General features: G+C 43.0%; 1 protein-coding gene across 1 annotated transcript; it reads left to right on the forward strand.

The window, feature by feature from the left end:
- The first annotated feature begins 9,112 nt into the window (after positions 1-9,112).
- Ftmt (ferritin mitochondrial) lies at positions 9,113-19,116 on the forward strand. Its single transcript, XM_048345872.1, has 4 exons — positions 9,113-9,229; positions 12,541-12,597; positions 15,156-15,276; positions 18,554-19,116. Exons 1-4 carry the CDS (start codon positions 9,113-9,115, stop codon positions 19,114-19,116), a joined length of 858 nt encoding a protein of 285 aa, XP_048201829.1.
- Positions 19,117-27,988: the final 8,872 nt, after the last annotated feature.

Raw genomic sequence — 27,988 nt, forward strand, 5'->3', positions numbered from 1 at the left:
ACGCACGTCATTTTCCTCGTTACCAGGGGGGCAGATGGTACGAGGTGCAGATTTTTCATGGTTTCTACGAAATGATCTCGGCAATAACACAGACTAAGTCACTTAAAAGGGGCTGGCATTAGGAAATGCTTCAAACTTTATCTCTTGAGACCATGCTTCTTGCATGCTCTCTTGCTAGAGATCATGTTGACACAGAATGACTTTCTCCAAGTGTAGGAAGAGTTGAGAGATTAAAATCTCACATTTGAAAGGCTAGCTGCTGTGCCCAGATAATAATTATATATATGAGAGTAAAATACGGCATAAAAGTTAAGAAGACATTGATAGAATGATACTTCACAAAAAATCAGTATGATGGTTAAAATAAAGTGAACACAAATTTTATTGAAAATACATACATAAAGCAAATGTAAAAATAAGTGACTATAATTGTTGCCAAAAACAACCTTATTTTATTTGTATATATATATATATATATATTTTTTTTTTTTTGTCAGACATGGGGCTTGCACGCTGGGCCTGGGCGCTGTCCCTGAGCTCTTCAGCTCAAGGCTGGTGCTCTGCCACTAGAGCCACAGCACCCCTTCTGGTTTTCTGGTGGTTAATTGGAGATAAGAGTCTCACAGACCTTCCTGCCTGGGCTGGCTTTGAACCTCCCAGATGTTAGCCTCTTCAGTAGCTAGGATTACAGGCGTGAGGCACCAGCACCTGACTGCCATGTTAAATGACCGGAGGACGGTATATAGGATTATTAAGTTTTCTAGAGACACTTGTGAGATTTTTGACCTATCTCTCAGCACTCTGTAAAATAAAGTCTTCAAATTTCTATTTAAATACGTATTAAGTATCAGTTTCAGACCATATATGTGTGTGTGTATGTGTATGTATATGTGTGTGTGTGTGTTTAATTCAACTTAGGTAAAACTGATTTAGGATTTCGAATTGGGCTTGCATCAGTTTGATGTATGTTTCTTCTCTTCATTTATATGTCTACTCACCATACTGAGTTGTCATCAGGAAAAAGGAGCCAAAAGGACAGAAGTGATACATTTCCCAAAGAATGTTTCCAGGAAAGCAAAGAGTAAGTTGTCAGTGCCTTGTTTGACCCCTAAGAAGTATGTATTTTTCAGACTCAGGTCTAGGTTTGTCTACATTTCACAAAGTTTGATGGGGAAAAGAATAGGCAAGTATTGCTCTTTCAATATGCATAGAAAATGAAACCAATGAACTTGAAGATTTGATACTAAATTACCAAGTTTTCTCTTCCTTCCTTTCTTTCTTTGACAGTCTGCCCTCCGAGAAGCAAAATCGTGATTATTTTTCCATTTGCCAATTATCAGTCAGAAGAGGAAATCCATTTGTGAATCTCCATTTTCTGCATTTGTCACTTTCCATATCATACATATTTTTTCCAAGTAGTACAAGTTCCAAGAGTCCTTCAGAAATTCTTTCTTTTTGTTGTTACTTCATTACCGCATATAGCTTTTCCAGATTTAGAATAAACAATTTTAAGACAGAACAGGACATAGACACCAAAAGATGACACCAAAGGGTATCAATGTTACCTAGAATCATCACCAAACAGAGGAGTGGTAAGATTTACATAGAAGTGTTTTGACTTTCTTTACAAAATGTCTGCTGGAAGTATTATCTGGTTAGCAGGTATGTCATTGCTTCTGCAAACTGCAAGTCCTAGGTAACTACCAAAAGCAGTTAAAGAATATGGAAAAAAAATTATTTGCACTAGATACCTACTGAAAATTATCCAATAGTCCTCTGTATCAGAGCATTCCAAGGGGAACTGGGAACGAAATAAAAACCGTGTCTATGTGTAGACTCTTTCCTGGCTATTACCTGAAACAATGCAGGATACAGCAATTACAAGGTAGATACGGTTCATTAGATAAATACGCATAAGGAAACATACATATTTTGATATCACAAAGGGGTCCTGGAACTCATCTTTCTGGATCCCAAGGGACAGCTATGCTCTGATGTGCTGTCTAGCTAGTCTTATCTTTACTATGTTTATGTAAAGTTCTCCAACTGAAGAAAGTGTAAGACAATAACAATGCTCTACTCCCTCCCTAGAATTTTATTGATAGGAGATGCCCAATACTGGAAATAGATATGTCTCCGTAGATCTCTGACTGGACTCATAGCAGTAGACATTGATATTCTTGAATAATTAATCTGAAGAACTTTGTGTTTCTCCCAAATTATTAAGTAATCTTACAGCACCTCCTTAATAATACTAAATTGTAGTGAGGACCAATGGAACTCTCTTAAACCACAGATACTAAAACTAAGAGAAACTACTCAAAATCTAAGTGACTCATTCCCTATAACTTAGCACTCTCTTGCACACAAATCACATTTCTGTCTTACCAAAATGAAAAATTTGACAGATTTTAAATTGCGTTGTTGAATCATTGTCAAAGCTCTGCCTCTCTCTTGTCTGTTTCACAAAAATGCCCTTCATCTAGTGAAATAGTAGGCATGCAAAAAGCCAACATTGAATACAGAGTATTGTATTACATCTAATTTCATGTTGCATAAGGAAATATAATCACTTATTTAATTGCTTCTTCTAGACAGCTTCCTCTGACTTTTTAAAGCTCATTGGGTGTGCTGGCAGAGGAAGATAAAGATTCACTTCGGTTTCTCCCATTTTCCCACAGGACAACAGGCAAATGTTCCTGGAGGTTATTGCAAATCAGATTCGTCCAGCTTTTCCAGAGAGTACTCAGTAGGTACTCACTGAACCTGTTTCTCACTAAACCTGACATATCAATGTTTTCCTGAAAGTTCATAATCCATACTAGCCTGGAGTGAGGGTGTGAAATTTTATTCAATTCATAACAGGTTACAAAAAAAGCAAGTGACAATTAAACAGGAGGGGCTCACCCTGTAATCCTAGCCACTCAGAAGGATGAGATCTGAGGATCTCAGTTCAAAGCCAGCCTGAACAGAAAAGTCCGTGAGACTGATCTCCAATTAATTACAGAAAAAAGCCGGAAGTGGAGCTGTGGCTCAAGTGGTAGAGTACTAGCCTTGAGCACATGGAGCTGAGGGACAGTGCCCAGGCCCAGAATTCAAGCCCCAGAACCACGACAACAAAAAAGTGACAGATTTGTTGATGTATGCTTGGTAGCTAATATCAACTTCATGACAGTTACCAGCAGCAACAGCTACAAGGTTAATTCAGGAAAGCTGTAACTAGAGCACCAAGCATATTTGATGTGTCTACAATTTGTTCTCCAAATAGCTCACATTCTTTTTTTTTAAGCTTTATTGTAAAGGTGATTAACAAGGGGGTTACAGTTATATAAGTCAGGTCATGAGTACATTTCTTTTTACACAGTTACCCCCTCGCTCATTTTCTTCCACTTACCCCTTCCAACACTCCCCTCCCCAAGTTGTAAAGTTCATTTCCATCAATGTGTCTAGTGAGTATCATTGCTGCATTAGTTCATCCTTTGTCCTGCTGTTTCTGTGATTCCCTTCCCTTTGCACGGATTGGATAAGCTTAGATACAAGACAAAGGGTACAGAAAACTAAAAATCAGATGGGGGTGGGGAGAAAGAGCTGCATACCAGACATAAGAACCTCTTGTTTCCAATTCTTGGAGTGCATGTTGATAGGCTTCATTATATATGGTCCTATGCACTTAGCATTTGGATAGCCCACGTTATTTAGAGCCAAAATTGTTGTTGTTTTAATTCCTGGCTTACAATTTGACCTCCATTTTGAGTAAAGTGACTCTCTGTTTTACTTTTATAAAAAGAGATCTAGCCAAAGAGTGACCGCATTCACTGTCAAGCAGCGCTTGTGTGTGGCGTGCTACTGTGACCCACATCTGCATTGTTTTCTTAAACTTGGTGGAAGTTAAGGGTGGTTGGCAAGAAATGCATGTGCTTCTGTATTTTGACACAGTGGATAAACTTCTTCATACAGGATTCAAGTTGGTGCGCATTTTTCATAAAGATAAATTGTCCTATTTAGGAACAACCTCATACGTGGAAATTGTAGAGTGAAAAGTGCTTTGAGATCACCTGCACTATAATTTTGTACCACTCAATGTATCTGAATCTAGTGAATGTATGGTTTCATCTATATCTTTGTCTTTTTAGGATACAGTGATCTTATATAACGTTCTAATCATCTGTACCCTAAGCACATGGTGGACTACATCTGGGACTATATCTCTATCCTATAAATTTATCTTTAGATATAATAGGCATTGGTTATTATTAGGCACTGAAGCAAGTTGTAGTGACCAACAAAAAGGCACTGGGGAAAAAATACACATGCCGTTGTTATCCTCTAAATAGCTACCCAAAATAAATTTAAATGGGATAAATAGCAAAAATAATAGAGCTCAAAGTATACAATTGCTTTTTTAAAACAAAAGGGTTTTAAATTATCACATAATTTCTATTTTAACTAATTTAGCTTTTACCCTGAATATAAACAATGTGTGAAATTTAGGCACCAAATATAAATTTTAAAGTATAACATTTCTCTACCCTTTTAGACCCTATGATTTCTTCCTAAAATGAACATATCAGTTTAAATGTTATACAGAAAATTGCAATTACCCGGTTCATGTTGCCTGTAGTATGAAGCATTTGGAAAGGATATCCATGAAAACAAGGAAATGCAAGCCTGTTTCATGAGCTAATCCTAGTTGATATATGGTTTATTCGTCTCCTACCCCAACATAACAAACCTGGCTGCTGAGGTATGTATTATCTCCGAGCTGCAATGGCTTCCTTCGGGTATAGCTTAGCGTTGTCATCCGAGTTCAGCGTCTCCTGAGAAACTTGAGTCCACGAATCCCACTCCAATGCAGGCCTGGGAAGACAGTCCCACTTCACTGCCCCAGTCGTCTCCACATTGCTGCCCTTCCACCTCACTGTTCCAGTCCTCTCCACATTGCTGCCCTTCCACCTCACTGCCCCAGACCTCTCCACGTTGCTGCCCTTCCACAGAGCAGCTGCTTCCCACCCCTCAGCCCCCACCCACAGTAAACTGGAGATGAAACCATCCTTGTTGTTGTGACTTTCCGCAGCTGCCTTATTCTGCTTGCTAATGACCCAGAAAGTCCCCCTCCTACTCCAGGAAAGGGGATGACACAGGGTTCCCCCAAGGCAGAGGGCCCCGGTGAAGGCAGGGGCTGCTTTCTCCTGCTGTGCTGAGTCTCCGAGAAGTATAACCTTTAGGTGGACATTTGTGGTAATTATCTCTCATTTCTTCTACATCATGCATAATACTTGATTCAAATAAGCTTTGGCTGGGATAATCTAGCTGGCTAATTCACTGCTTTGCTCCTACTACACTGGTCTCCAAAGAATGGAATTTTTTGTGTTTGTCTTTTACCAGTCCTGGGCCTTGAACTCAGGGCCTGAACACTGTCCCTGAGCCTCTTTGTGCTCAAGGCAGGCTCTCTACCACTTGAGCCACAGGGCCACTTCCAGCTTTTTCTGTTTATGTGGAATGAGGAATTGAACCCAGTGCTTCATGCACACTAAGTGAGCACTCGACCACTAAGCCACATTGCCAGCCCCTCCAAAGAATGTTTTTAAATACAATCTGTTCTTCACTAAAAATGAGTTATATCTTCCAACAAGTGACATTTTTTGACTTGGAAAAAACTAATTTGATCTGTCTATGCTAAACTTGCTAATATTGGTTACTATTTAGTAATTTTTACACTTTCAAGCAAAATTTCTAGTTATTGAGAAAATATTTAATATTACTCTTTTATTTAAAAATGAGCTTGCACAATCCTCTATATTTAGACTCCTCTACAATTTAAAATGGCTCTAAACCTAAAGTCTGATTTACATTTTATTTTGCCAAGAAAATGTTTCTGGTTCAGTAGAACAAGTTTTAAATGGCTAGATAAAAACTGGAAAAAAGCAAAAGAATTGGAAAAGCTGTTCCCAGACAGAGCTATCATTTGCTATGTTTTTAATACAAAGGAAGAAGACGAAGTATCAGTCAGAGACAGGTACAACATATGTGCCTGTACTTCAGGTGTGCACACAGCTGTTATTCATTTCCCAAAATAAGACAATTTATTCAGACTTTGCTCCAAATCATTTATATGGTTCTTTCCTAAGCTTCATCAAAACTACTTTTAAATTTCAATAACAAGTGGCCACTTCTGAACTTCCATCGTTTTCTAAAAGATTTTTTTATTTATTTATATACTTTGTACTATTGCATATAAAATGGAATTTCTTTTCTTGAGACACAAATGACAGAATCAAATGATCAAAATCATATAGGGTCCCTCCTTGTTGTTGTATTTAAAAAAATATTGTGGGGCTAGACCAGTCCTATGGCTCATAAATACCTAAGCAGATATCATGGTATGAGTACTAAATCCTTTATGAGCATTTGTTTCCTGAGCTGGCTCTTACTTATGGTTGGCTTTAAATTTGTACTATTGCAGGTATCATATACTAAGAATCATGTATGCTGAGTTAGATACTTTCAAATACATTTGAAATTAATTCTTTTGTCTGCTTTTTTAAATTAGATTTTGCCAATTATTGTTATAATTATTATAATGTAAAACTATAATTATTATAATGTAAAATTCTCTATTTAAAGATAACACTGTACTCATAAATTATAAGCTCACAAAAGAATTGCTCACAGAAATACTTGACCACATTTTATATTTGGGGGCTCACACATATTGTAAAGAATAATGAAATAGTCCACCTATGATGATGTTGTGATATAGTTGCCAAAACATAAAGGTTATTTTACTTGTGTAAATACATATACATCCAACTGCTAAGATTTACAAGTTAAACAAATTTATAAGAAAAATAATGAGTGCTAAACTATTTCATTGTTTTTTAGCCCACGTGGGCCCCCAAATACCTAATTACCAAAGACGACATATAAAATTATATCCTACTTCTTTTTTTTATTTCTTTATTTTAGAAAAAAATCAGCTGAGGGCTTAAACTCACAGCCTTGGCATTGTCCATGAGCTTTGCTGCCTGAGGCTGGTGCTCTGCAACTTTAAGCCACAGCACCACTTCCAGCTTTCTGGCAGTTAGTTGGAGATAAGAGTCTCACAGAATTTCCTTCCTTTCAGCCACGATCCTCAGATCTCAGCCTCTTGAGAGCTAGGATTACAGGTGTGTGAGCCACAGGCACCCAGTCTGTATCCTAATTCTTAGAAGAAACTTGTCCCTAAATTACTATGTGAGCTCAACTGCTCTCAATTTTAAACAACATGGCTGGTCATTTCTTGTGAGGTGAATACTAAGTCTTACTCAAATATAGTAGTCCTTCCTGGATTTGAAATTCTCTTCCATAATTCTCTTCAGTAAGTACAGCATAGGGATTATATTTAACATTCTTCTTGCTTCAGTTGAGAAAGATTACTAGCAGCATTCTCTTCTAGCCATGCAATTTCCATGAAGCCACGGGTAACAGTAAGTGTGGTGTCTCTAACTCAGCATGTTCGAGACCTGGCACTGCTTCCCCTCAGCCAGTGCTACGTGAGGATTCGGGGAAAGAACTCCCAGAGCTTTTCATAGTGCTTACTGCACCTCCCCATTGTGATCACTGGAACTTGTGGTTTGATACTGAATCTCTGTGTTTAGTTCTAAAATGTGAGTGATACAAAAGAGCAGAATTAGGGCTGGGGATATGGCCTAGTGGCAAGAGAGCTTGCCTCGTATACATGAGGCCCTGGGTTCGATTCCCCAGCACCACATATACAGAAAACGGCCAGAAGTGGCGCTGTGGCTCAAGTGGCAGAGTGCTAGCCTTGAGCAAAAGGAAGCCAGGGACAGTGCTCAGGCCCTGAGTCCAAGCCCCAGGACTGGCAAAAAAAAAAAAAAAAGCAAAAAAAAAAAAAAAAAAAAGAGCAGAATTAAATAGGCATTATCAAGAAGATTCTAATTAGGTCCCTTGGTCCTCAGGCCTGTTCTTGTGCCTGTACCAAACTGTTTTTATTACCAGGGCTTTGTAACAGAGTTTGAAGTTTGGTCTTAAAATTCCTCCAGCACTGTTCTTCCTGCTAAGTATTGCTTTTGCTATTCAGGGTCTTGTATTGTTCTATATGAATTTCTGAAGAAGGTTGCTGGGCTTTCGATATGTATTGCATTGAATTTGTAAATTGTTTTGGGAAGTATTGCCATTTTGGAAAGACTGGGAGAAACTATATTAAGGAAGCCAGACCCAAAGAAACATAAGTTGTATGGATTCCCTCATTTTCAGTAACTAGAATGTGCTTATAAAGCTACAAGAAAATACACTGTATGGTAAAAGAAAAAAAAAGTACACTGGGACATGGTAAACTATACAAGTCTGGGCATTCACACACAGTGAGGTCAAAGGAGGATATTCTTAGAAGAGGAACCTGGGTAGATGCACAATACCTATGTTCATCTGCTCACATAGAATAATATTTACCAAAACAAATTCTAGGAAACAGAAACAAGAGGTATTTCCTTTGTTGCCATTGTTTTCTTTTCCTTTTATCTTGTTTGTTCATTTATCTGTTTGGGGAGGGGAGGGGGACACAGAAATGAAGGCAAAGGATGAACAAATGCAACAGTGGTACTCACCAGACACTCTGCTGAAAATGAGCTTTACAGCTGTGGGTAGGATGGGAGGGGAAAACCAAGAGAGAGCGAGGGAAGGGGTGACATTATCCGAAAAGAAATATACTCTTTGCCTGACTTACTTAATTGTAACCCCTCTGTACATCACCTTTTTTTTTAGGCATATTGAGTAAATTATCTCAAATGCAAAAGAATATCTTATTATTGCACATATCTGAAAATTGTTGTGACAAAATGAATATTATGGTGATAGATATCAAAACGGTCACACTCAGCCCGCACATGGGAGAATACAGTCACAGACAGTGCGCGTGTGTTTGTGAACATTTCTATGTCATAAAACCTCTAGCTATATCACATTACAGCGAGCAAGAACATGTACACCATAAAATTCTTTTGAGCTATCAAGATGATTTAAAACTCTTGTCTGGCTTCAGATTTGCCTCTACCTTTCCCAGCAGAAGGCACTAAAGACACAGGGAATTGAACAGAACGGAATTAGATCGACGATGACGCTTTATTCAACCTTCAAGATGCAAAATCAGTCTCAACCAATGGTTATTGGCCTCCACTATGAATGGGAACAGAATAACAACAAAGGAAAGAAGCCACTGATTAAGCTATGGGTACAGTATTAACCTATACCTACCCTAAACTTTGTTCTTAAAGCATAACTTGGAAACAAGAAATACTATTGACTTGAGGGGATTTTAGTCCACAGTTCATTACATACATTTACAACATCACTGAGTGCAGTGTTAGGTATTATATTGAAAATGCTACAGATACAGAATAAAAACAATTTTTTTTAAGTTGCCAGAAACATACCTGTGGCTAGTGCTGGTTGGAACAGTGCTCCGCATAACGGCCATGGGAAGCAGAAACGTGGGGGAGAGGAAGGAACGTTGCGATGCCATGTCTAAGTGCAAGTTCATAATTGGGAGCTGGGCAATGGCCATGAAGAAGCGAGGACCGCGTGCTGCAAGGGCATGCCTTGGCATAGAACCGCAAGAACGTGCGGAGCACAGGGTGGTTCAGTTCTATTGACCTCATGCAGTCATCTGGGGTAGCATGTGGAAGGTAGACCGGCAGAGCACCAGAGCTTGCTAGCGGATGCTCCATACTCAGGTGCAGGTTCTGGCCTTCCCCTCTGTTGTCTTCCTCAGTGTCATCCAACTCTCTTACAACCTGGTGTTCCCTATCTTCTGGGTTCTTATTAGAACCTAGGGCCTCCGCCCAAAGGAAGCCACCACAAAAGGTCCAAGAAAGGAAGATCATGGATTCAAGCTATTTACTGCCCTGGACTCTCCCCTCCACGGATTCCTGGTGCTGGCCTTACCCTTTGACCACAGACCCAGCATTCCTCTAGCTGGCTCCTTCTGAACACCTTGCCCTCTGCTGGGTTCCCGTTACCACTCTTCCCTGGGACCCTCCATCCAGGGCACAAAGCTAATCTCTTCTCTCTTCCCTGCCCATTTGATTCAACCTTTCCTACAAGTATTTCAGTTTGTCTGTCCTGTATGTTTTCTGTGGTGCCCAGAAAGTCAGTTTGTTTGTGACCACATTTTGCAAAAAGTAATCCCTTTGGAAACTCTTTACTGCTTGTGTGTACCTACTACACTCCTCTACGAGCTTCTAGCAAGAGACCGTGTAAATCATTAGGAAGGAGTCCTCAGACGCTTGGGGCGGCTTTGGCAAGACGGAGCGAGGCACATCGCAGCCTGGGGCTGGGGCTGGGCGGCGGGTAAGCCAGTCCAAGTCTTGCTGTAGTTTTGGACCTTTTCTAAGCGCATCTGTGAGTCCTGTGTACCCTGGGGCCGAATGAAGTTATGCTGTCCACGGGGCCAGGAGGACACAAAAGGCTGTGCTGCTCCCTCCTCAGAAGACACGGAGTAGTACTCAAGTTACTAAGTGCTGTTATTTAATGTCATGCTGAGTTTTTAAACCGTATTATAAAACACTTCAGTAGCTAATTTAGACTGTGCAGCAACTAAATACTAATATAAAACACAATTAACTCGCATTCAAATTAACTGGAATTACACAATTCATACAATTACACAATTCATAGTTGGTAACAAACATGCAAGTGGACTTCATTCTTAACAATATCACGGCTCCAGTGATGGGGGGAAAGGGGCAGTTCCTAGCATGGTGCAGATGACAGTTACTAACGCCTGCACCCAGGTGACTGGAACAGAGACAGGAGTTGTCCAGGATGTGCAATAGTCTCTCGGTTGAGGTTATGATGGGATGTAGAATGGATTGGGGTTTACTCAGTTCAACTAATTTGCTAACCAAGGCCAGGACAGGCTCTATGGAGTTAATTACTAGCTTAATGGTATAGACATCAGAAATACTCTTGGAAGTACTCAAAGAGGCTCTCATCTCTGAGATTGAGCAAACCACTGTTTTAGGGCTAAATGTTGTTGTGACATGAAAGCAATCAGAGACTACACTTAAATTAATAGGGCCCATTAGGGAAATGTTGAGCTTGCTAGGAAACAAAGAGATAATATATACAGAAGGAACTGGAAAATTTGGCTACTACTGTGTACTGACTGTATGGGCATGAACTGGGAGCGCGTATTTGAAGTGCTTCCTGAGGGTGGTAGGCTAGGATAAATGCAAAGACATTCTAGTATGGGGGTATGTATTTTTCTTAATGGGAAACTCTTTTCAGTGACTCAATAGTTAATGCCCTGACAAGGTAAACCACAGCCATTTTAACACACTGCTGGGGCTGCATCTTCTAAAGCTTAATAAAGACTGACACTCCATGCTGGCACAGATACCAGACCTTTCTGCAGAAGAAGGGAGCCTGACCTGGTTCTCAGCTGTAAGGTGAGGAGACGTTCAGAAAGTGAGCATGCCAGAACAGATGTATGAAGTGAGGTCCCAGCCTTCACCGCTGAGTACATTCTAGAGAAACTGGAGGACACTGTTTACACATGCAGCAAAGCATGGGGCCATGAGACCCTCGTCAACAGTACGCAAAAGAGCAGAGGGGGAAACTAGCACTGGTTTTACAGATTAAAAAAAAAAAAACTGAATTCACTGTTATCAACAAATATGACAAGATCCTAGCACAGCAAGGCATAAAACTACAAGAGAAAAGAACTTACCCCAGGGAAAGCAGGATCAAATTGACAACCATGAGTAGTGACCTACAGAGCCTGAAGATAATGTCTACTGACGTTATTATTACAGGAAATACAAATGACCAACCACTCCGTTGTTCATAACATAACAAAGAAAAGACTTGGATACTGTCATCTGCCCTGGGAAAATTTTCATCCAGTTGTTCAGTTCCCATACATATACTAATTTTCACACCCAAACACATCCAGTGCAGGAGAAATTTTGCCTCCTTGTGAAGGACCCTCGAAGTCCATGGCAAGTATACACAATTTCAACTCTCTCTCTCCTTTTCCAGAGGGACTGTGATGATTAATCTTGATTGCTAACTTGATTGCAGTCAGACTTGTGTAGGAGATGAGAGATGTACAACTAAGACAAGGAGGCTCGCTATAAATGTGGGCAGCACCGTCCACCCCATCGGCCAGGCCTGAAGTAATAAAAGGTGGGGAAAAGACACAGCTAACTACTACAGGTAGTCTCTGTCTCTGTCACTGTCTTGAACTCTGTGTGTGTGTCTCTCTCTACACACACACACACACATGTGTGTGTATGTATATGTGTCTGTCTGTCTGTGTCTCTTTCCCATCCACTGTGATCTGAGCTGCTCTGTCCCTCTATACTCTCCATGATGGGCTGAAAGCTCTGAACCTGTGACTCAAAAGAAATCCTTTCTTTCTAAAGATGTGAAGATGTTTTTCATGGGTATCTGTCAAGGACTTATACACACTGGCTTGAATGGTCAGTCATACACTGGTGGAAGAAGAATATTTGCACTTTTAAGGGTTGTCGAATATAGAGTCCAGTTGATGCCAATATCCAGAAGGAGTATCACCACCATGACTCCACTACCACAGTGAGTAAATGCAGAACTCACAACAGAAAGAAGTCATGTTCCGGAACTCTCTCCTTGTTGGTTCAGTCCATCCATGAATGGATGCGGCTGTCGTTACCTCAGCTCCTTAACGGAAATCCAGATGGAATGCACGTTCTTAGCAGGTTGTGGGGCCCTCATGTTGTTTCCTTGTGTTATGTTGTATAAACCACTGTAAAAATGTCAGAAGCTACTAAACTTCTCTCCACTGATATCCCTGAGGCCAACAAATGCCACATCCTGATTGGAATGACCATCCAATGTCATCCTCAGACCTAAATTAGACGGGAGTAACTGCACCATCCTATCCCTACTCAATTCTCTAATTGACTCTGCAAAAAAAAAAAAATCAAGAGAATTACAATAAAGTGTAGCTGCACTTATCCAAGGAGTAGTCCCAATTGCACCTGATGTTCTGGGTGTGACAGCTTTATTAACAAAATGCAGGTACGTCGCTTGTAGTGAATTCTGATCCTAGTGCCTATTCCTTTTCTTAGCTGTCATACGGGATTACCTGAGGCAATTCACATTCCCCTAAGACAAGCAGCAGGATAGCCATCGACTTGCTTCTGCACCGCTTGCTCTCTAACACAGTAAATCCACATACCCGGGTTCGATAACACTGCACAGAGTATGGTGTGAGAATCATCACATCGGTTAGCACACCTGGAAAGCATAAAGTGCTATGGACAGTCAACTACAATGTGAGGAGGTAACCCAGCCAGATGAGTACTCAAAAGTACTTAGTAGCCTTAGTAGTCCTGTGGCTTAAGGCACAGCAACATTTCTTCCAAGGCAAAGAAGGAATTGTGCGTCCAATGCCAGATGTGCACATAAAGCATGGATCATTGTAGGAAGCGTGTATTGCACTTGAGAATTTGGTCTGACTGATATTTTAGGGGATCTAAGATGTTTCTTTATTTTAAATGGCCCCAAAGCTGAGTCCAACTATATTAAAGGAAAAAAAAAACAACAACAATTGTTTTTAAAGAGTTCATTGAGAATCTGGAGAGATTTTCCAGTGATAGTGCTAAGAAGAGCAATATGCAGAATATATTTTCCCCTATACTGTTGTCTATTCTAAACCTTCAGTTACTTCATTAACAGCAAATACATAACCCACAGTGATAAACGCCGTTACCGCCATCCTGTCTTTACCATATAACAGGTTTCTGGCAAATAATTTCAGAAGGGACTAGGATTAGTGATGGAAATGAAGAATTGCTTATATCACTGGCTTTGTTAGCCCAAACAGGGAATTAAAAGAAACAAGGAAAAAAAAACCTTCACTGAAAATAAACTACAGAGGGGTAGAGAAACAATTCATTATTTCTTTTCCTCTTCACTTATGGCTCTATTCCTATCCATGAATGTCAACTGAAGAATGCTCTTCAAGTATTTCCAAGGCATGTAAACTCTAAAAGCACTTAGTATTTAAAGTCAAATAGTTTAAGCAAACTAACAAATTTGATCCTATTTGTTGTATAAATCAAACGGATGGGTTAACCAAAACAATCCACTCCCATATAGTTTTTCCATTACCCACTGAGAAGACACTTTGAAGATATGATAAATAATTGACTAATCTATTTGTAAAGGAGGAATTGTTATTATTTGGAGACTGAAGTGCCAATGTACAAATATTTTCTGTGCAGTTTCAAAGAACTTAAAAGTGAAGCCATCTCCCCAACCTACTTTATAAAACTATACATAGCAAATACGATGTTCTATATCAAATAGAAGGCTTTGTTCCAGTGGAATTTGGGGCTGGGTATTGAAAAATATGTACTTATGTTTATTTCTTAATGTGTGTCATGTATTGCGTTACGCTTGGGAAATCTTTAAAGTAAAATAATTGGCTCTGTTCTTAAGGATATACATGCACACATTCACACATACACACTTTCAGGAATTATAATGTAACATAAAATACTCTCAATATATAACATATTTAGACTTTGAAAAAATAATCATCTGAGTGCTGTTCTATAGGGCCTTAGAGAAAAGGGATCTAATAGATGAGCAAATTTCATTAAGGAGTCAAGGAACACTTAAAAAGATTTTTTTTTAATTTTCAAGCGGTTAAAGACTACAATTTCAGAATACAAACTAAAATTTAACCCTTATAAAAACAATACAACTTCCCCAATGACTGTGACTTTAAAAGAGAAAAGCTCTCAAAGAAGGCACACCTATGTATGGGGAATTTGGATTGGCACGACGGAGAGCAGCTGTGTCCGGTGCTGGGAGCTCTCCTCTATTCTAGGGTAGGGAGCGGAGTCACCACCCTGAGTCCCCCGGCTCCTGGCGGGGTGACAGAGGCCAGCTCTGGCAGAAGTCTTGAGAGGTCACTACAGGGCCTTCTCTACCCCACACCGCCTCTGTGTGAGCAGGACTGGACTGCCCACAGAGCTGTGTCTTCTCTGAAGGGTTTTGTTACTGATTGTTAAATACTTTCCTCCAACACGAATCCTTATTACCTCTCGTGCTTAGTTTTCAAACTATCCTTCCTTTCTTCTGTCCTTTCTCGCTCTTTGCAGTATGTAGACCTCACTGGCCTTCATGGCCCAGGTTCCCCGCTCACTCGGTCTTCAGGCTCCTCCTCCCAGAGCTCACACATCCCCTCTGTGTTTGGTACAGCGATGCAGAATAGGTGTGCAGGTACATAAATATAATTTTTAAAAAGGAATGTTGAACACCCTATGAAAGAAAAAGTCAAGGTTCTAGATGGGAGAAGAAGGAAGCAGACAGAGGGAGCCCCAGCAAGGCCTAGGAGCTTATGGGGTGCTCAAGGCAGAGAAGCCACCAAAGCTGTATTTGTTGCTAGAACAACATTGTGAATATCCACCAGATAAATAGAGAACCTACCACATAGTTCCATTTTGGGGAGTCTGGCAAATTATGCCAGACTTTGTAAGGGGGGGGGAGATCTTGTTGAAGAAGTAACACGAGACAATGACATCCCACTTCATGGGCTGTATCAGTACACGAATTATCTGGATTCAGATGATGGTCCACAGATGTATAACCTGTCAAGCTGCCCAACTGTCCAATGGGCCTGCAATTTACTACATTTCCATGTGTCAGGGGTATCTATTTCTCCTCATCTTCTCAATCAGTGAGAATAATCATCAGCATTTTAGCAATGAGTGTCTCTGGGAAGAAAGATATGGAGAGCTGTTTGGAATTTTCTTCTATGAGATGCTTCATCTGTTTTTTTTTTTTTTTCAGAATATTCCAAGGGTTTATTTCAAGAGACAATTTAAAGTAATGAAAAAAAAAGTGTCCTGCTCAGATTCTGGTGTGTTTCCCCAATCTTGTTTCATTCATGTCTTCTTTCTCTATACAAATTGTACCTAAATTATTAGACCTTTACCAAGCTTCATGCCCTTTGGAATCTGGTTCAAAATAATGGATTTCATGATGACATTTTCATACAGGTATAGCAGTGTAATTTGATCCTCTGCACGCTATAATTATCCTATCTTCTAGTTTCCCCCTCGTGCTGGTTCTACCCTCCCAAACAGTCTCCCTTTAAGGCTCATGGCTTTGTTGGTGTTGTTGTTCTAGATCTACATTCTACAACTTAGGAAAAACAAAGGAACACGCATATTTCTGAATCTGGCCTAGGAATGGATTAGCACAAGCACATATGCTAGTTTATTTAAGGTTGGAGTTTTGAAGAACTCTCGTAATGGCTTCCACAATGGCTGCGCTCATTCCCCTCCCACAAACAGCATCCTCATCGGCGTTTGTTGTTGTTTTTCTTGATGACTGCCGTTATGGCTGGGGTGAGGTGGAATCTTATTTTTTTTTCCTTTATTGTCAAAGTGAAGTAGAGAGAGGTTTCATACGTAAGGCAGTGAGTACATTTCTTGTTCAACTTGTTACCTCCTCCCTCATTTTTCCGCCTCCCTCCTCCCCCTTTCCCTCTCCCCCCATGAGTTGTTCAGTTGGTTTACACCAAATGGTTTTGCAAGTAATGCTTTTGGGGTCATTTGTCTTTTTATCCTTTGTCTCTCGATTTTGATATTCCCTTTCCCTTCACTAGTTCCAATACCTCAGTAGACAGGGAGGATCCGGAAAACGTGGTACATATACACAATGGAATTTTATGCCTCTATCAGAAAGAATGACATTGCCCCATTCGTAAGGAAATGGAAGGACTTGGAAAAAAAAATCAGGCCCAAAGAAACATGGACTCTATGGTCTCCCTCATAGGGAATAATTAGCACAGGTTTAGGCTAGTCACAGCAGAGGATCACAAGAGCCCAATAGCTATGCTTTTATGAACACATAAGATGATGTTAAGTGTAATGGACTCCATGTTATGGAATCGAGTGATATATCACTGCTGTAATTACTCTCAACACGCCATGTGGAACCGTAGCTTCTTGGTGTTGTGGTCTCTCCTTTTCCCTTCCAGTGGCGGTGCCTCTACCTCGCTTTAACACTCCACGGTGATCCATGAGGATGTTCTCGGGAACTGAGTGCTCTGCGCAGGTATTGAGGTCCAGGGTCCTGATCCCGGCTCCCCCTGAGGAGGTGGAGGCGAAGCCCCGGGTCCTGATCCCGGCTCCTTCCGGGGGAGGTGGAGGCCAAGCCCCGGGTCCTGATCCCGGCTCCCTCCGGGGGAGGTGGAGGCCAAGCCCCGGGTCCTGATCCCGGCTCCCTCCGGGGGAGGTGGAGGCCAAGCCCCAGGTCCTGATCCCGGCTCCCCCCTGAGGAGGTGGAGGCCAAGCCCCGGGTCCTGATCCCGGCTCCCTCCGGGGAGGTGGAGGCCAAGCCCCAGGTCCTGATCCCGGCTCCCTCCGGGGGAGGTGGAGGCCAAGCCCCGGGTCCTGATCCCGGCTCCCTCCGGGGAGGTGGAGGCCAAGCCCCGGGTCCTGATCCCGGCTCCCTCCGGGGGAGGTGGAGGCCAAGCCCCAGGTCCTGATCCCGGCTCCCCCCTGAGGAGGTGGAGGCCAAGCCCCGGGTCCTGATCCCGGCTCCCTCCGGGGAGGTGGAGGCCAAGCCCCAGGTCCTGATCCCGGCTCCCTCCGGGGGAGGTGGAGGCCAAGCCCCGGGTCCTGATCCCGGCTCCCTCCGGGGAGGTGGAGGCCAAGCCCCAGGTCCTGATCCCGGCTCCCTCCGGGGAAGGTGGAGGCGAAGCCCAGGGTCCTGATCCCTGCTCCCTCCGGGGGAGGTGGAGGCCAAGCCCCAGGTCCTGATCCCGGCTCCCTCCGGGGGAGGTGGAGGCCAAGCCCCAGGTCCTGATCCCGGCTCCCTCCGGGGGAGGTGGAGGCCAAGCCCCGGGTCCTGATCCCGGCTCCCTCCGGGGAAGGTGGAGGCGAAGCCCAGGGTCCTGATCCCGGCTCCCTCCGGGGAAGGTGGAGGCAAAGCCCAGGGTCCTGATCCCTGCTCCCTCCGGGGGAGGTGGAGGCCAAGCCCCAGGTCCTGATCCTGGCTCCCTCCGGGGAAGGTGGAGGCGAAGCCCAGGGTCCTGATCCCGGCTCCCTCCGGGGAGGTGGAGGCAGGCGGATCTCAACCCGAGGGGCGGCCCAGGCAAAGGGGGCGACACCCACCCGTTCTCCAGGAAAGGCGGAGGGAGGGGCCTGCGTTCAAATCCTGGTACAGAAACCCAGGACTGGGGGGAGCGGGAGGGCGGGCGGGCGGGGCCCGAGGCTGAGCCCCCCCCTCACCCCACCCCCCGGCGTCCAGGCCCAGGGCGCGCCCGGGGCGGGGGGGGGGGGCCTTGTGACGCCGTCTGCCGTCGCCGCCCGCCGCGTTCCGCCGCCCAGCCCGGCGCCCCCACCCCCGCTTCCCCCCGGCGTCCCCGCCCCGCGAGGAGCCATGCTGTCGGGCTTGCGGCTGCTGGCGCGGCGCCTGCGCCCCGCCGGGCCGGGCCCCGCGCCCCCCGCGCCCCCCGCGCCCCCCGCGCCCCCCGCGCGCGCCTGGGCCTCGGCGCAGGGCCGCCCCGGGGCCCGGTCCCGCGTGCGGCAGAACTTCCACCCGGAGTGCGAGGCGGCGGTGAACCGGCAGATCAACCTGGAGCTGCACGCGGGCTACGTGTACCTGTCCATGGCCTACTACTTCGCGCGCGACGACGTGGCGCTGCGCAACTTCGCCGGCTACTTCCGGCGGCAGTCGCGGGCCGAGCGCGCGCACGCCGAGGGCCTGATGCGCCTGCAGACCCAGCGCGGCGGCCGCCTGCGCCTGCGCGCCATCCCCGCGCCGGCGCGCGACGACTGGGGCGGCGGCCTGCAGGCCCTGCGGCGCGCGCTGCGCCTGGAGCGCGACGTCAACCGCGCGCTGCTGGCGCTGCACGCGCTGGCCGCGCGCCACGCCGACCCGCACCTCTGCGACTTCCTCGAGACGCACTACCTGCACGAGCAGGTGCTGTCCATCAAGGAGCTCGCCGACCACGTGCACAACCTGCGCGCCATGGGCGCGCCGCGCTCCGGCCTGGCCGTCTACCTGTTCGACCAGCACACGCTGGCGGGCGAGAGCAAGCAGGACTGAGCCCGGCCCCGCCCGGACGCGCCCCGGGAACGGCCCGCCAGGCGCCAGCACCCCCGGCCTCCCCGAGGGGCCCCGCGGCGGCCCGACCCCTGTGCTTCCCCGGGGTCCACAGATGCTCTGCTTTCTGGAAAAAGAAAATATAGCCTCAATAAAAGGTGGGATCACACGGGCGTCATCCCACCAGGGCCGGCCTCGGAGCGTCCGTGCGTAAAGTCCGTGCGTAAGAAGCCGGTGCGTAAAGTCCGTGCGTAAAAAGTCCGTGCGTAAAAAGTCCATGCGTAAAGTCGGTGCGTAAAGTCCGTGCGTAAAAAGTCGGTGCGTAAAGTCCGTGCGTAAATTCCGTGCGTGTAAAGTCCGTGCGTAAAGTCGGTGCGTAAAGCCGGTGCGTAAAGTCCGTGCGTAAAGCCCGTGCGTAAAGGCTCTGAACTGCCAGGGCGCTGATTGGCGGTGCTGTCTTGGCAAGGGTAAGGGCGAGGTAGGTGGGAACACGCTCGGTGAACCCACGTGGTGAACACCCGGGGCCCCGGGCCAGGTTAGAAGGGAAGCTGGAAAGATGGGCAGGCAGGTGCAGCGCGTGGCTGGGAAGAAGCAATGGCAGTGCCCTCAAGAACGCCGTGCTCTGGCTGAGCACTCAATCCCCAGCTGCAATCTGGCTGTGTAGAACGATCATCGGAAAGGCACACGATTGTCTCGGGCTGGGGTGGTTTTTTTTTGGGGGGGGGGAGGGGGTTTAGGGGAGGGGTCGCCTGAGACACTGATGCCAAGATAGAATTAAGTGTGCAAGAAATCAGAAGGGAAAAGGCTCTGAGGGAAAGTGAGAAAGGAGTTGAGAGAAGCGAGGAGTCTGTCTTTACACGTTCTGTGAGTCTGGTCCCCCAAGGGAGGAACAGGGAAAGTTGGGCAGGGTTTTCGGGGAGCCCTCCAGCCAGTCGCTAGGCAGCGGAACCCCCCATCTCCCAGAAATGGGCCATCCAAGTGCGTTCCCAATATTCACTTATGGAGAATAGAGACTGGCGACAAACCAATGGCCCCGTCTCAGAGCACAGCAGCAGGGGCTTCTATTAAGTCATGTTCCCGGCAGCCCAAGAGCTGACTGGTACGTGCACAGAACCGTATAAATCCACCACATGTTTACATCAAAACGCCACGTGTAGAGCGCACCGAAGTTGCTATTACATACGATTTTGACAAACATCATGAGGAGACAGATTTCATAATGCATTATTGTTTGGTGCAAATTTACTGTTATCAAGGTGTTATACAGAGGGGTTACCGTTTCATAATTCGGGCAATAAGTACATTTCTTTTATGGACAATGTCACCGCTTCCTTTGCTTTCCCTCAGTTTCCCCCTCCTGTCCCTGCCACAAGCCGCATAGTTCATTTTCCACGGCATGATTGCATTTGTTCTCCCTTCCTCTGTCCTGTTCTATGCTCCCTTTGCCTCCCTGAAATGACAACCAAAAACAACCCTCAACGCAAAAATAAACACCACCACAAACAACAATGAAAACCACTGTTTCCATTTTCTAGAATTCATAGCATTTTTACTGTTCAGGAGAGTTATGCCTTTGGGTTCATCTTCCTTTCATCGGTTCCTTTTCTGCATGAATACCTAGAGTTCTAGGTTACCCTGCCGAGCTATATTTTAGATCTGGCTTCCACACATGAAAGAAAACAGGCACCATTTTTTCTCTCTGAGCTTGACTAATATTTTTAAAGTGAAGTGAGCCAGACCCAAAGAAACATGGACTCTATGGTCTCCCTCATAGGGGATAATTAGCACAGGTTTAGGCTAGTCACAGCAGAGGATCACAAGAGCCCAATAGCTATGCCCTTATGAATGCCTAAGATGATGCTAAGTGAAATGAACTCCATGCTATGGAAACGAGTGTTATATCACTGTTGTAATTACTTTCAACATGCCATGTGAAACCGTAGCTTTTATTATTGATAATCCTCCTGTATCCCCTTCCTGTGGTTATACCCGCACTATCACTGTAACTTATCTGAGTACATTGGAAAACTGTCTATACTGGTATTAGAACTAGGGAAGTGAAAGGGAATATCAAAATGGAGAGACAACGGATAAAAAGACAAATGACTCCAAAAGCAATAGTTGCAAAACTGTTTGGTGTAAACCAACTGAACAACTCATGGGGGGAAAGGAAAAAGGGGGAGGGGGAGGGGGAAAGGAGGGAAGAGGTAACAAACAGTACAAGAAATGTATCCAATGCCTAATGTATGAAACTGTAACCTCTCTGTACATCACTTTGACAATAAATAAGAAAAAAAATCAGTGCAGATGCGAAAGTAGGTGAAATGGAACTGAGCTCAGGAACACCTTCATGCAGCTAGATTGGCACTGGCCAGGCTTGTGAGCTAACCAGGGCTGTGCTTTAAAGGTACCAAAACAGCAAGCTGTACCTCAGTGGGCCTTTATGAAGTGTGCTCAGTTATGTTATAAAATCCTACCCAGGAATAAAAAAGAAGAAAAAAAATTTTTTTAAATAGGCTTTATTATAAAACAGTGTTACATTATGAAACTATATAGAACATTTCATGGCGTATATGTATTTAAATTGTTGGAAACATATAATCTACAGGTTCAGATATAAAATTGCTTAGACTAGAGGGGGGCATGAGGGACAAGGTAACAAACAGTACAAGAAATGTATCCAATGCCTAATGTATGAAACTGTAACCTCTCTATACATTAGTTTGATAATAAAAATTTGGAAAAAAAAGAACATAAAAAATATATAAAAAATAAAATAAAATAATAAAAATAAAAATATATAAAAAATAAAAAATAAAAAATATATAAAAAATATAAAAAAAATTGCTTAGACTATGGGTGACTTTTGTCTTTTAAAATAAAAACTTTATGGATAAAGGTAAATATGAGGAGAAAAAAGCAAGAGAGGCCTGAATCATGTTTAAACCAATGAGAATAAGGCAAATAGACGCCAATGAGTTTAAGGTAAAATTGATTAAATTTTTGTATCCATAAAATGAAGTTAGAAAAAGCAATAGGGAAGTCTCAAATAGGTGTGACTGGATTTAAGAATGAGCAGAGATATCAGTAGGAGGACAGGTGAAGAAGAGTAAGGACTGGACCCCGATGCTACCCACTTTACACCTACACTGAAGTAGTCCTGCCAGAATCCTATTGCATCTCTTTAGAAAACATCCTCTCCAATATTTCTAACTGAGGGCCTGTCAAACAGCATACTATCACCCATTCTGTGTCATCAAATTGTTCAGTGAGTCACCAGCTACCTTGTAGGAATAAAACAGAATTTTTAAGTAACTGAAATTTGTGCGTGTGTGCGTGTGTGTGTTAGAGAGTGTGTGTTCTCAATACTGGTATTTTTTTATTTATTGTCAAAGTGATGTGCAGAGGGGTTACATAAGACAGTACATCTTATCAAACTTGTTACCTCCTCCCTCATTTTTCTCCCAGCTTTGTTCCTCCCCAGTTCCCTCCCTCCCCCCACTGAGTTGTACAGTTGATTTACAGCATAATATCCTGTAAGTATTGCTGTTGCATTGATTCACCTTTTACCCTTTGTCTCTCCATTTTGATGTTTCCCCTTCCCCAGTTTCAATAAATATATATACAATACCCGGGATGCCAAAATCAGTTATAGTGACATCAAGTAAAATCATGGGGAAGAAGCACGCGACAAAATGACGTAATTTCACCTGGTACATTGAAAATAACAACAATGATAAACCACTTATTTCTATAATTTGGGGTTTATTTTGCTTAGCATTATCTTATGTGGTCACATGTGCAAAGCTATTGAGCTATTAGATCTTCGGCTAGGCCTATCCTAGTCATGTACTAATTATTACCTATGAGGGAAACCTTAGAGTCTATGTTTCTTTGGGTCTGGCTCACTTCGCTTAATATGATTTTTTCCAAGTCTTTCCATTTCCTTACAAATGAAACAATGTGGAGGTTCCTCAAAAGGCTAAACATAGAGCTCCCCTATGACCCAGCAGCCCCGCTTTTGGGCATCTGCCCAAAAGACCACAAGCAAGACCACACCAAAGCCACCAGCACAACTATGTCCACCACAGCACAATTTACCATCGCTAAAATATAGAACCAACCCAGATGCCCCTCAGTAGACGAATGGATCAGGAAAGTGTGGTACATACACACAGTGGAATTCTATGCCTCTATCAGAAAGAATGACATTACCCCATTTGTAAGGAAATGGAAGGACTTGGAAAAAGTTATACTAAGTGAAGTAAGCCAGACCCAAAGAAACATGGACTCTATGGTTTCCCTCAAAGGGAATAATTAGTACAGATCTAGGCTACTCATAGCAGAGGATCACGAGAGCCTAATAGCTATGCCCTTATGAACACAAAAGATGATGCTAAGTGAAATGAACTCCATGTTATGGAAACAAGTGTTATATCATTGTTGTAATTATTTTCAACATGCCATGTGAAGCTGTACCTTTTTTGTTGTTGTTTCTCTCCTATTCTCTTCCTGTGGTAGTGCACCCACTATCACTGTATCTCATCTGAGTACCCTGGATACTGTATATATGCATATTAGAACTAGGGAAGTAAAAGGGAATATCAAAATTGAGAGGCAAAGGATAAAAAGACAAACGACTCCAAAAGCAATACTTACAAAACCATTTGGTGTAAACCGACTGTATAACTCTTGGGGGGAGAGGGCAAGGGGGAGGAGGAGATGGGGGGAAAAATGAGGGAGGAAGTAACAAGTTGAACAAGAAATATACTCACTGCCTTACATATGAATCTGTAACCCCTCCATACTTCACATTGACAATAAAGGGAATAAAAAAGAAAATGTGTTGCATATACACAATGGAATTCTATGCTTCTATCAAGAAAGAATAACAATACTGGTATTTTTTAAACTACTTGTGCCATACCTCCAGTTTGACATTTTATTGGTTAATTGGAAATGGAACATTCAATACTTTAATCCCAGGACTATCTTCACACCATGACTTCCTAGGTCTTAACCTCCTAAGAAGCTAAGATGTGAGCCGCTGGTACCTGGCTGTGATATTTCATACTCTGAATTGTTGTTGAAAGCATTCAATAGCTACACTCTTAGGAAATTACTTTGGTCTTCTCTCTCCTCAAAACCCCAAGTTTCCTTTCCCTTCTGTTAGTCGATATTTCTGTTACTTCACTAAGGAATTAAAGACACCACAGGAGAATTTCACTTTTCTGCATTGAATTAATTATATCTGTATCCACTTGCTCTACCTTTTTTCTGCTATACTGATGAATGAAGGCATCTATGTCATCTCCTAAACTCTTTCCCTTCAGATTGTTAGTTTCCTTCTTCACAGACATCACATTGTCCAAAAAAATAACTTGGGGTCCTATTTCTACAGAGCACACACTGGCTAAGTCGCTGTCTAGACCATGAAGCATTTACAAAACCTTGGTTGGAGTACAGAATACCCTCTGGTCTGAAGCAGCAGAGTTGCTTCCTCTGCCCTGCTCACTGGCAGGGGGGTGGGGGGGTGTCTCAGTACTCCACATTTTCAGCCTTCTAGGTGTTCACTCTGTGTGGTGGACCCTTGTTTCACCAGTTTTCATGTCGATGAAGTTCTGACACATCAGTGACAGGAGTGTGTGCCGTGTTTCATGAAAGATCTCAGTCTTTTCTTCCACATCCATTATCTTTCTCCTGTACAGAGAATTCTCGCTCTTATTATCCTCCAACTGTTCTGCTCTGTGAAGCTTTGAAAATCTGCTTTTCAGGGGAGAAAGCGAGGGTAGAGATGACATTGTCCAAAAAGAAATGTACTTCATTACCTGACTTATGTAACTGTGACCCCTCTGTACATCAACTTTATAGTAACAATTAAAAAAAAGAAATTTTAAAGAAAAGAAAATGTGCCTTTCAGATCTCTGACTGTGGGCACCTTTGCCTTTAGTCTGAAATCCATCACTGCATTTGAGCCCAAACTCATAGTTCCTTTGGGCTGTGTCTAGCCAGCAATTGAACAAGGCAGGAATATTAAGGCAATTGTGCTTCTGAGTAGCAAAAAAATCATCTGACAGGAAACCTGACCCCACAGATCCTCTGTGACTTGCCAAACTGTCTCACCATTAACCCAAGTCCAAGATAGCATCTCCAACTTTCCTTCTTTTTCTCCTTATTTACCAAAGAATCAAACCTGAGTTGCAGTTTTTGTGATTTTCCTGGCTCTCATTCCCTATTTCCCACTCACTTTATTTTGTCCTCGTGGCTTTTAACACCTAATAAGTCTCTTGCTCCTTCTGGCTATTTTCGATCCAAACTTTTGTGGGACACAAACGAACACAAATGGTACTGAGAATAGAAAGGGAAAGGTAGATGTTTAAATGAGAGTTTGGGATTGATTCGGAGAGTCATTCAAGCTGGTAGGTGGGGCCTGAATAGAGACTCAATTGCTAGACTTCACTTATGATGACCTGGGAAAATATCCTAGTGGAGGGAAATGCCATGCAAAACACAGATGCAAGATTTGTAAAGTATGGTGGTGATAATAGCTGATGTCTACATATAACCAAACTTTTTTTTGTCAGTTGTGGGGCCTGGACACTTGGAATTCTATGCTTCTATCAGAAAAAAAAAATGACTTGCCTCATTCATAAGGAAATGGAAAAACTCATAATAAATGAAGCAATCTAGACCCAAAGAAACACAGACTCCATGGTTTCCCTCATTTGTAATAATTAGTATATGTCTAGGATAGTCCTAGCAGAGGATTACAATGTTGCCTTCTTTATTGGTTGGTTTCAAAGCAGGCATTGTGTTATTTCTCCTCATCATTAGGAAATAATAGTAACCTTCCAGCACATACCAAGCTACTACCACTTCTACTCACCTTTTACAACAAATCTTCCTGAAAAAGCCTACTTCCTGCCTCCGTATTTCATCCAGTCCATCAAGCACCTAGCTATAGGAGCTCTGATACTCTGTAAAGATCATCTATGGCTTCAAGGTTTAAAAACTCATTTCTCAATCATGTTCTTAACTATTTCTCACTCTAATTCCCTTTAACATCTTGGTCTTCAAACATCTGATGTCTTTAGAGCTCAGTCCTTCCTTGCATCTGGGCTTCCTGTCCTTTTCTAAAGATCTCATCCAAACTAGTCACTTTTATATGGTTTGTTTAATGTCACGATTGAACTCAACTTACATACTGAAATATTTCTCATATTTAACTGTTAATGCCAGGTTCTTAGTTTGATCACCTCCTAAACCCAGTCTTCTGCTTCTTAGCAGGCACTGGTGAAATGTATCTGTAATCCTAACCCTTCAGGAAGCTAAGATCTGAGAATCATGCCTGATGCCAGCCTGGACAGACAAGTCCATAAAACTCCCGTCTCCAATTAACCACCAAAAAGCTAGCCATAGGTGTATGGCTCAAGAGGTAGAGAGTAAACCTTGAGCAGATAAAGCTAAGTAAGAGTGTGAGGACCTGAGTTTAAGCTCATTACCAGCACACACACGCGCGCGCACACACACACACACACACAAATAGGTTTTGAAACTCACCATTTCTCACAATATTGTTATGAACTTCAACTTTTCCTCTGTTAATACATTTTACATCTCACACACTTGAGTTTAGTAAACTCACCTTATTCATGGATTTGTTATATGCAGTTATTGTATCAAAATGATAAATAAAACATAAAAAATACATTTAAAGCAAAAATGTTTAATCCTCATGCATGTATTTTGAAGCCCAGTTGACAGCAGCTCTCATTTCCAAGTTATTTTCAGTTGTTTTTAAAATAATTGTGTAATCTATTGAGTGTTCCCCTACCCTTAATTTAGTGCAAATCTGCCTCATAAGCAAATGTTGCCCCCCTCAAAAGTAAATTCTTCCAAAGATAAAAGGGCAGGAAATGTGCCTCGTATGTGTTTCTAAATTGATTTATTTATTGTCAAAGTAATGTACAGAGGGGCGACGGTTCCACATATAGGGCAATGAGTAAACTTCTTATTCAACTTGTTTCCTCCTCCCTCATTTTTCTCCCACCCTACTATGTATTTCAAGGGGAAATTGTTAGATGTGTTGAAAGACAGCATGACTCTAGTGAAAGTTGGGTGGCATTATAGACAATTGAAACAAGCATCCTTAGAATTTGAGATGGTCGCATGAAATAAGTTCTAGTTTAGCATAGTGAGAAGTATGAATGTGGGCAACAGTAATTTTGTGGCAATAATGTAGCCTGTTCGATGTGGTGAAACTCCAGATACTCAGGCCTACTGAAGATATAGTTACGATAAATCTGAATAACTTCACATTTACTGAGTGATGAACTTTATGCGTTATGATTAGAGTTGTCTAACATTTATGACTTTTCCTCAAAGACAGTCTCCTTGGAACCATATGCCCATGGAGATTAAGAGGCTACTGTGTATGGGCAATCATTTGTCCGCAAAGAAACCTCAGAGTTCCTTTTCATGTCAGCTGTTATTACCTCTCTGTTCAAATGCAATCACATTCGGGGGAAAAGGGAAAAGTAAGACTCCATACCTTAAAAGGTTCTCTGTAGTTTGAGCTTCTGATATTTGATTTCGTGTACTCTGTGTTATGAATATACATATTTGTGTGTATATATATCATATACATACACATCTACTGCATATATATATATATGTTCAAGATGTATTTCAATGTTGGCGCATCCTATGTTATATGTCTGTAATGAAAGAGGGAGATGAAGAAGCAGAAGCAGAAGGAGAAAGAGCATGTCTTGATTTACTATACTCCACTCACCTCTGCCCCCTGTATCTCAAGGCCTGTTTTTTTCCGTGAGGAACTCTTTGCTTTCGAACGTGAACATAGTGCACTCAGTCT

The sequence above is a fragment of the Perognathus longimembris genome, chromosome 5 (assembly GCF_023159225.1).
Source record: "Perognathus longimembris pacificus isolate PPM17 chromosome 5, ASM2315922v1, whole genome shotgun sequence".
Classification (NCBI taxonomy): Eukaryota; Metazoa; Chordata; class Mammalia; order Rodentia; family Heteromyidae; genus Perognathus; species Perognathus longimembris.

Coding starts and splice junctions, on each gene's coding strand:
- Ftmt (XM_048345872.1), top strand. CDS start 9,113: ATGACGCTTTATTCAACCTTCAAGATGCAAAATCAGTCTCAACCAATG. Junction 9,230..12,540: donor AGCCACTGATTAAGCTATGG/GTACAGTATTAA, acceptor TGTCGAATATAG/AGTCCAGTTGATGCCAATAT. Junction 15,277..18,553: donor GATGCAGAATAGGTGTGCAG/GTACATAAATAT, acceptor CGCGCGCCTGGG/CCTCGGCGCAGGGCCGCCCC.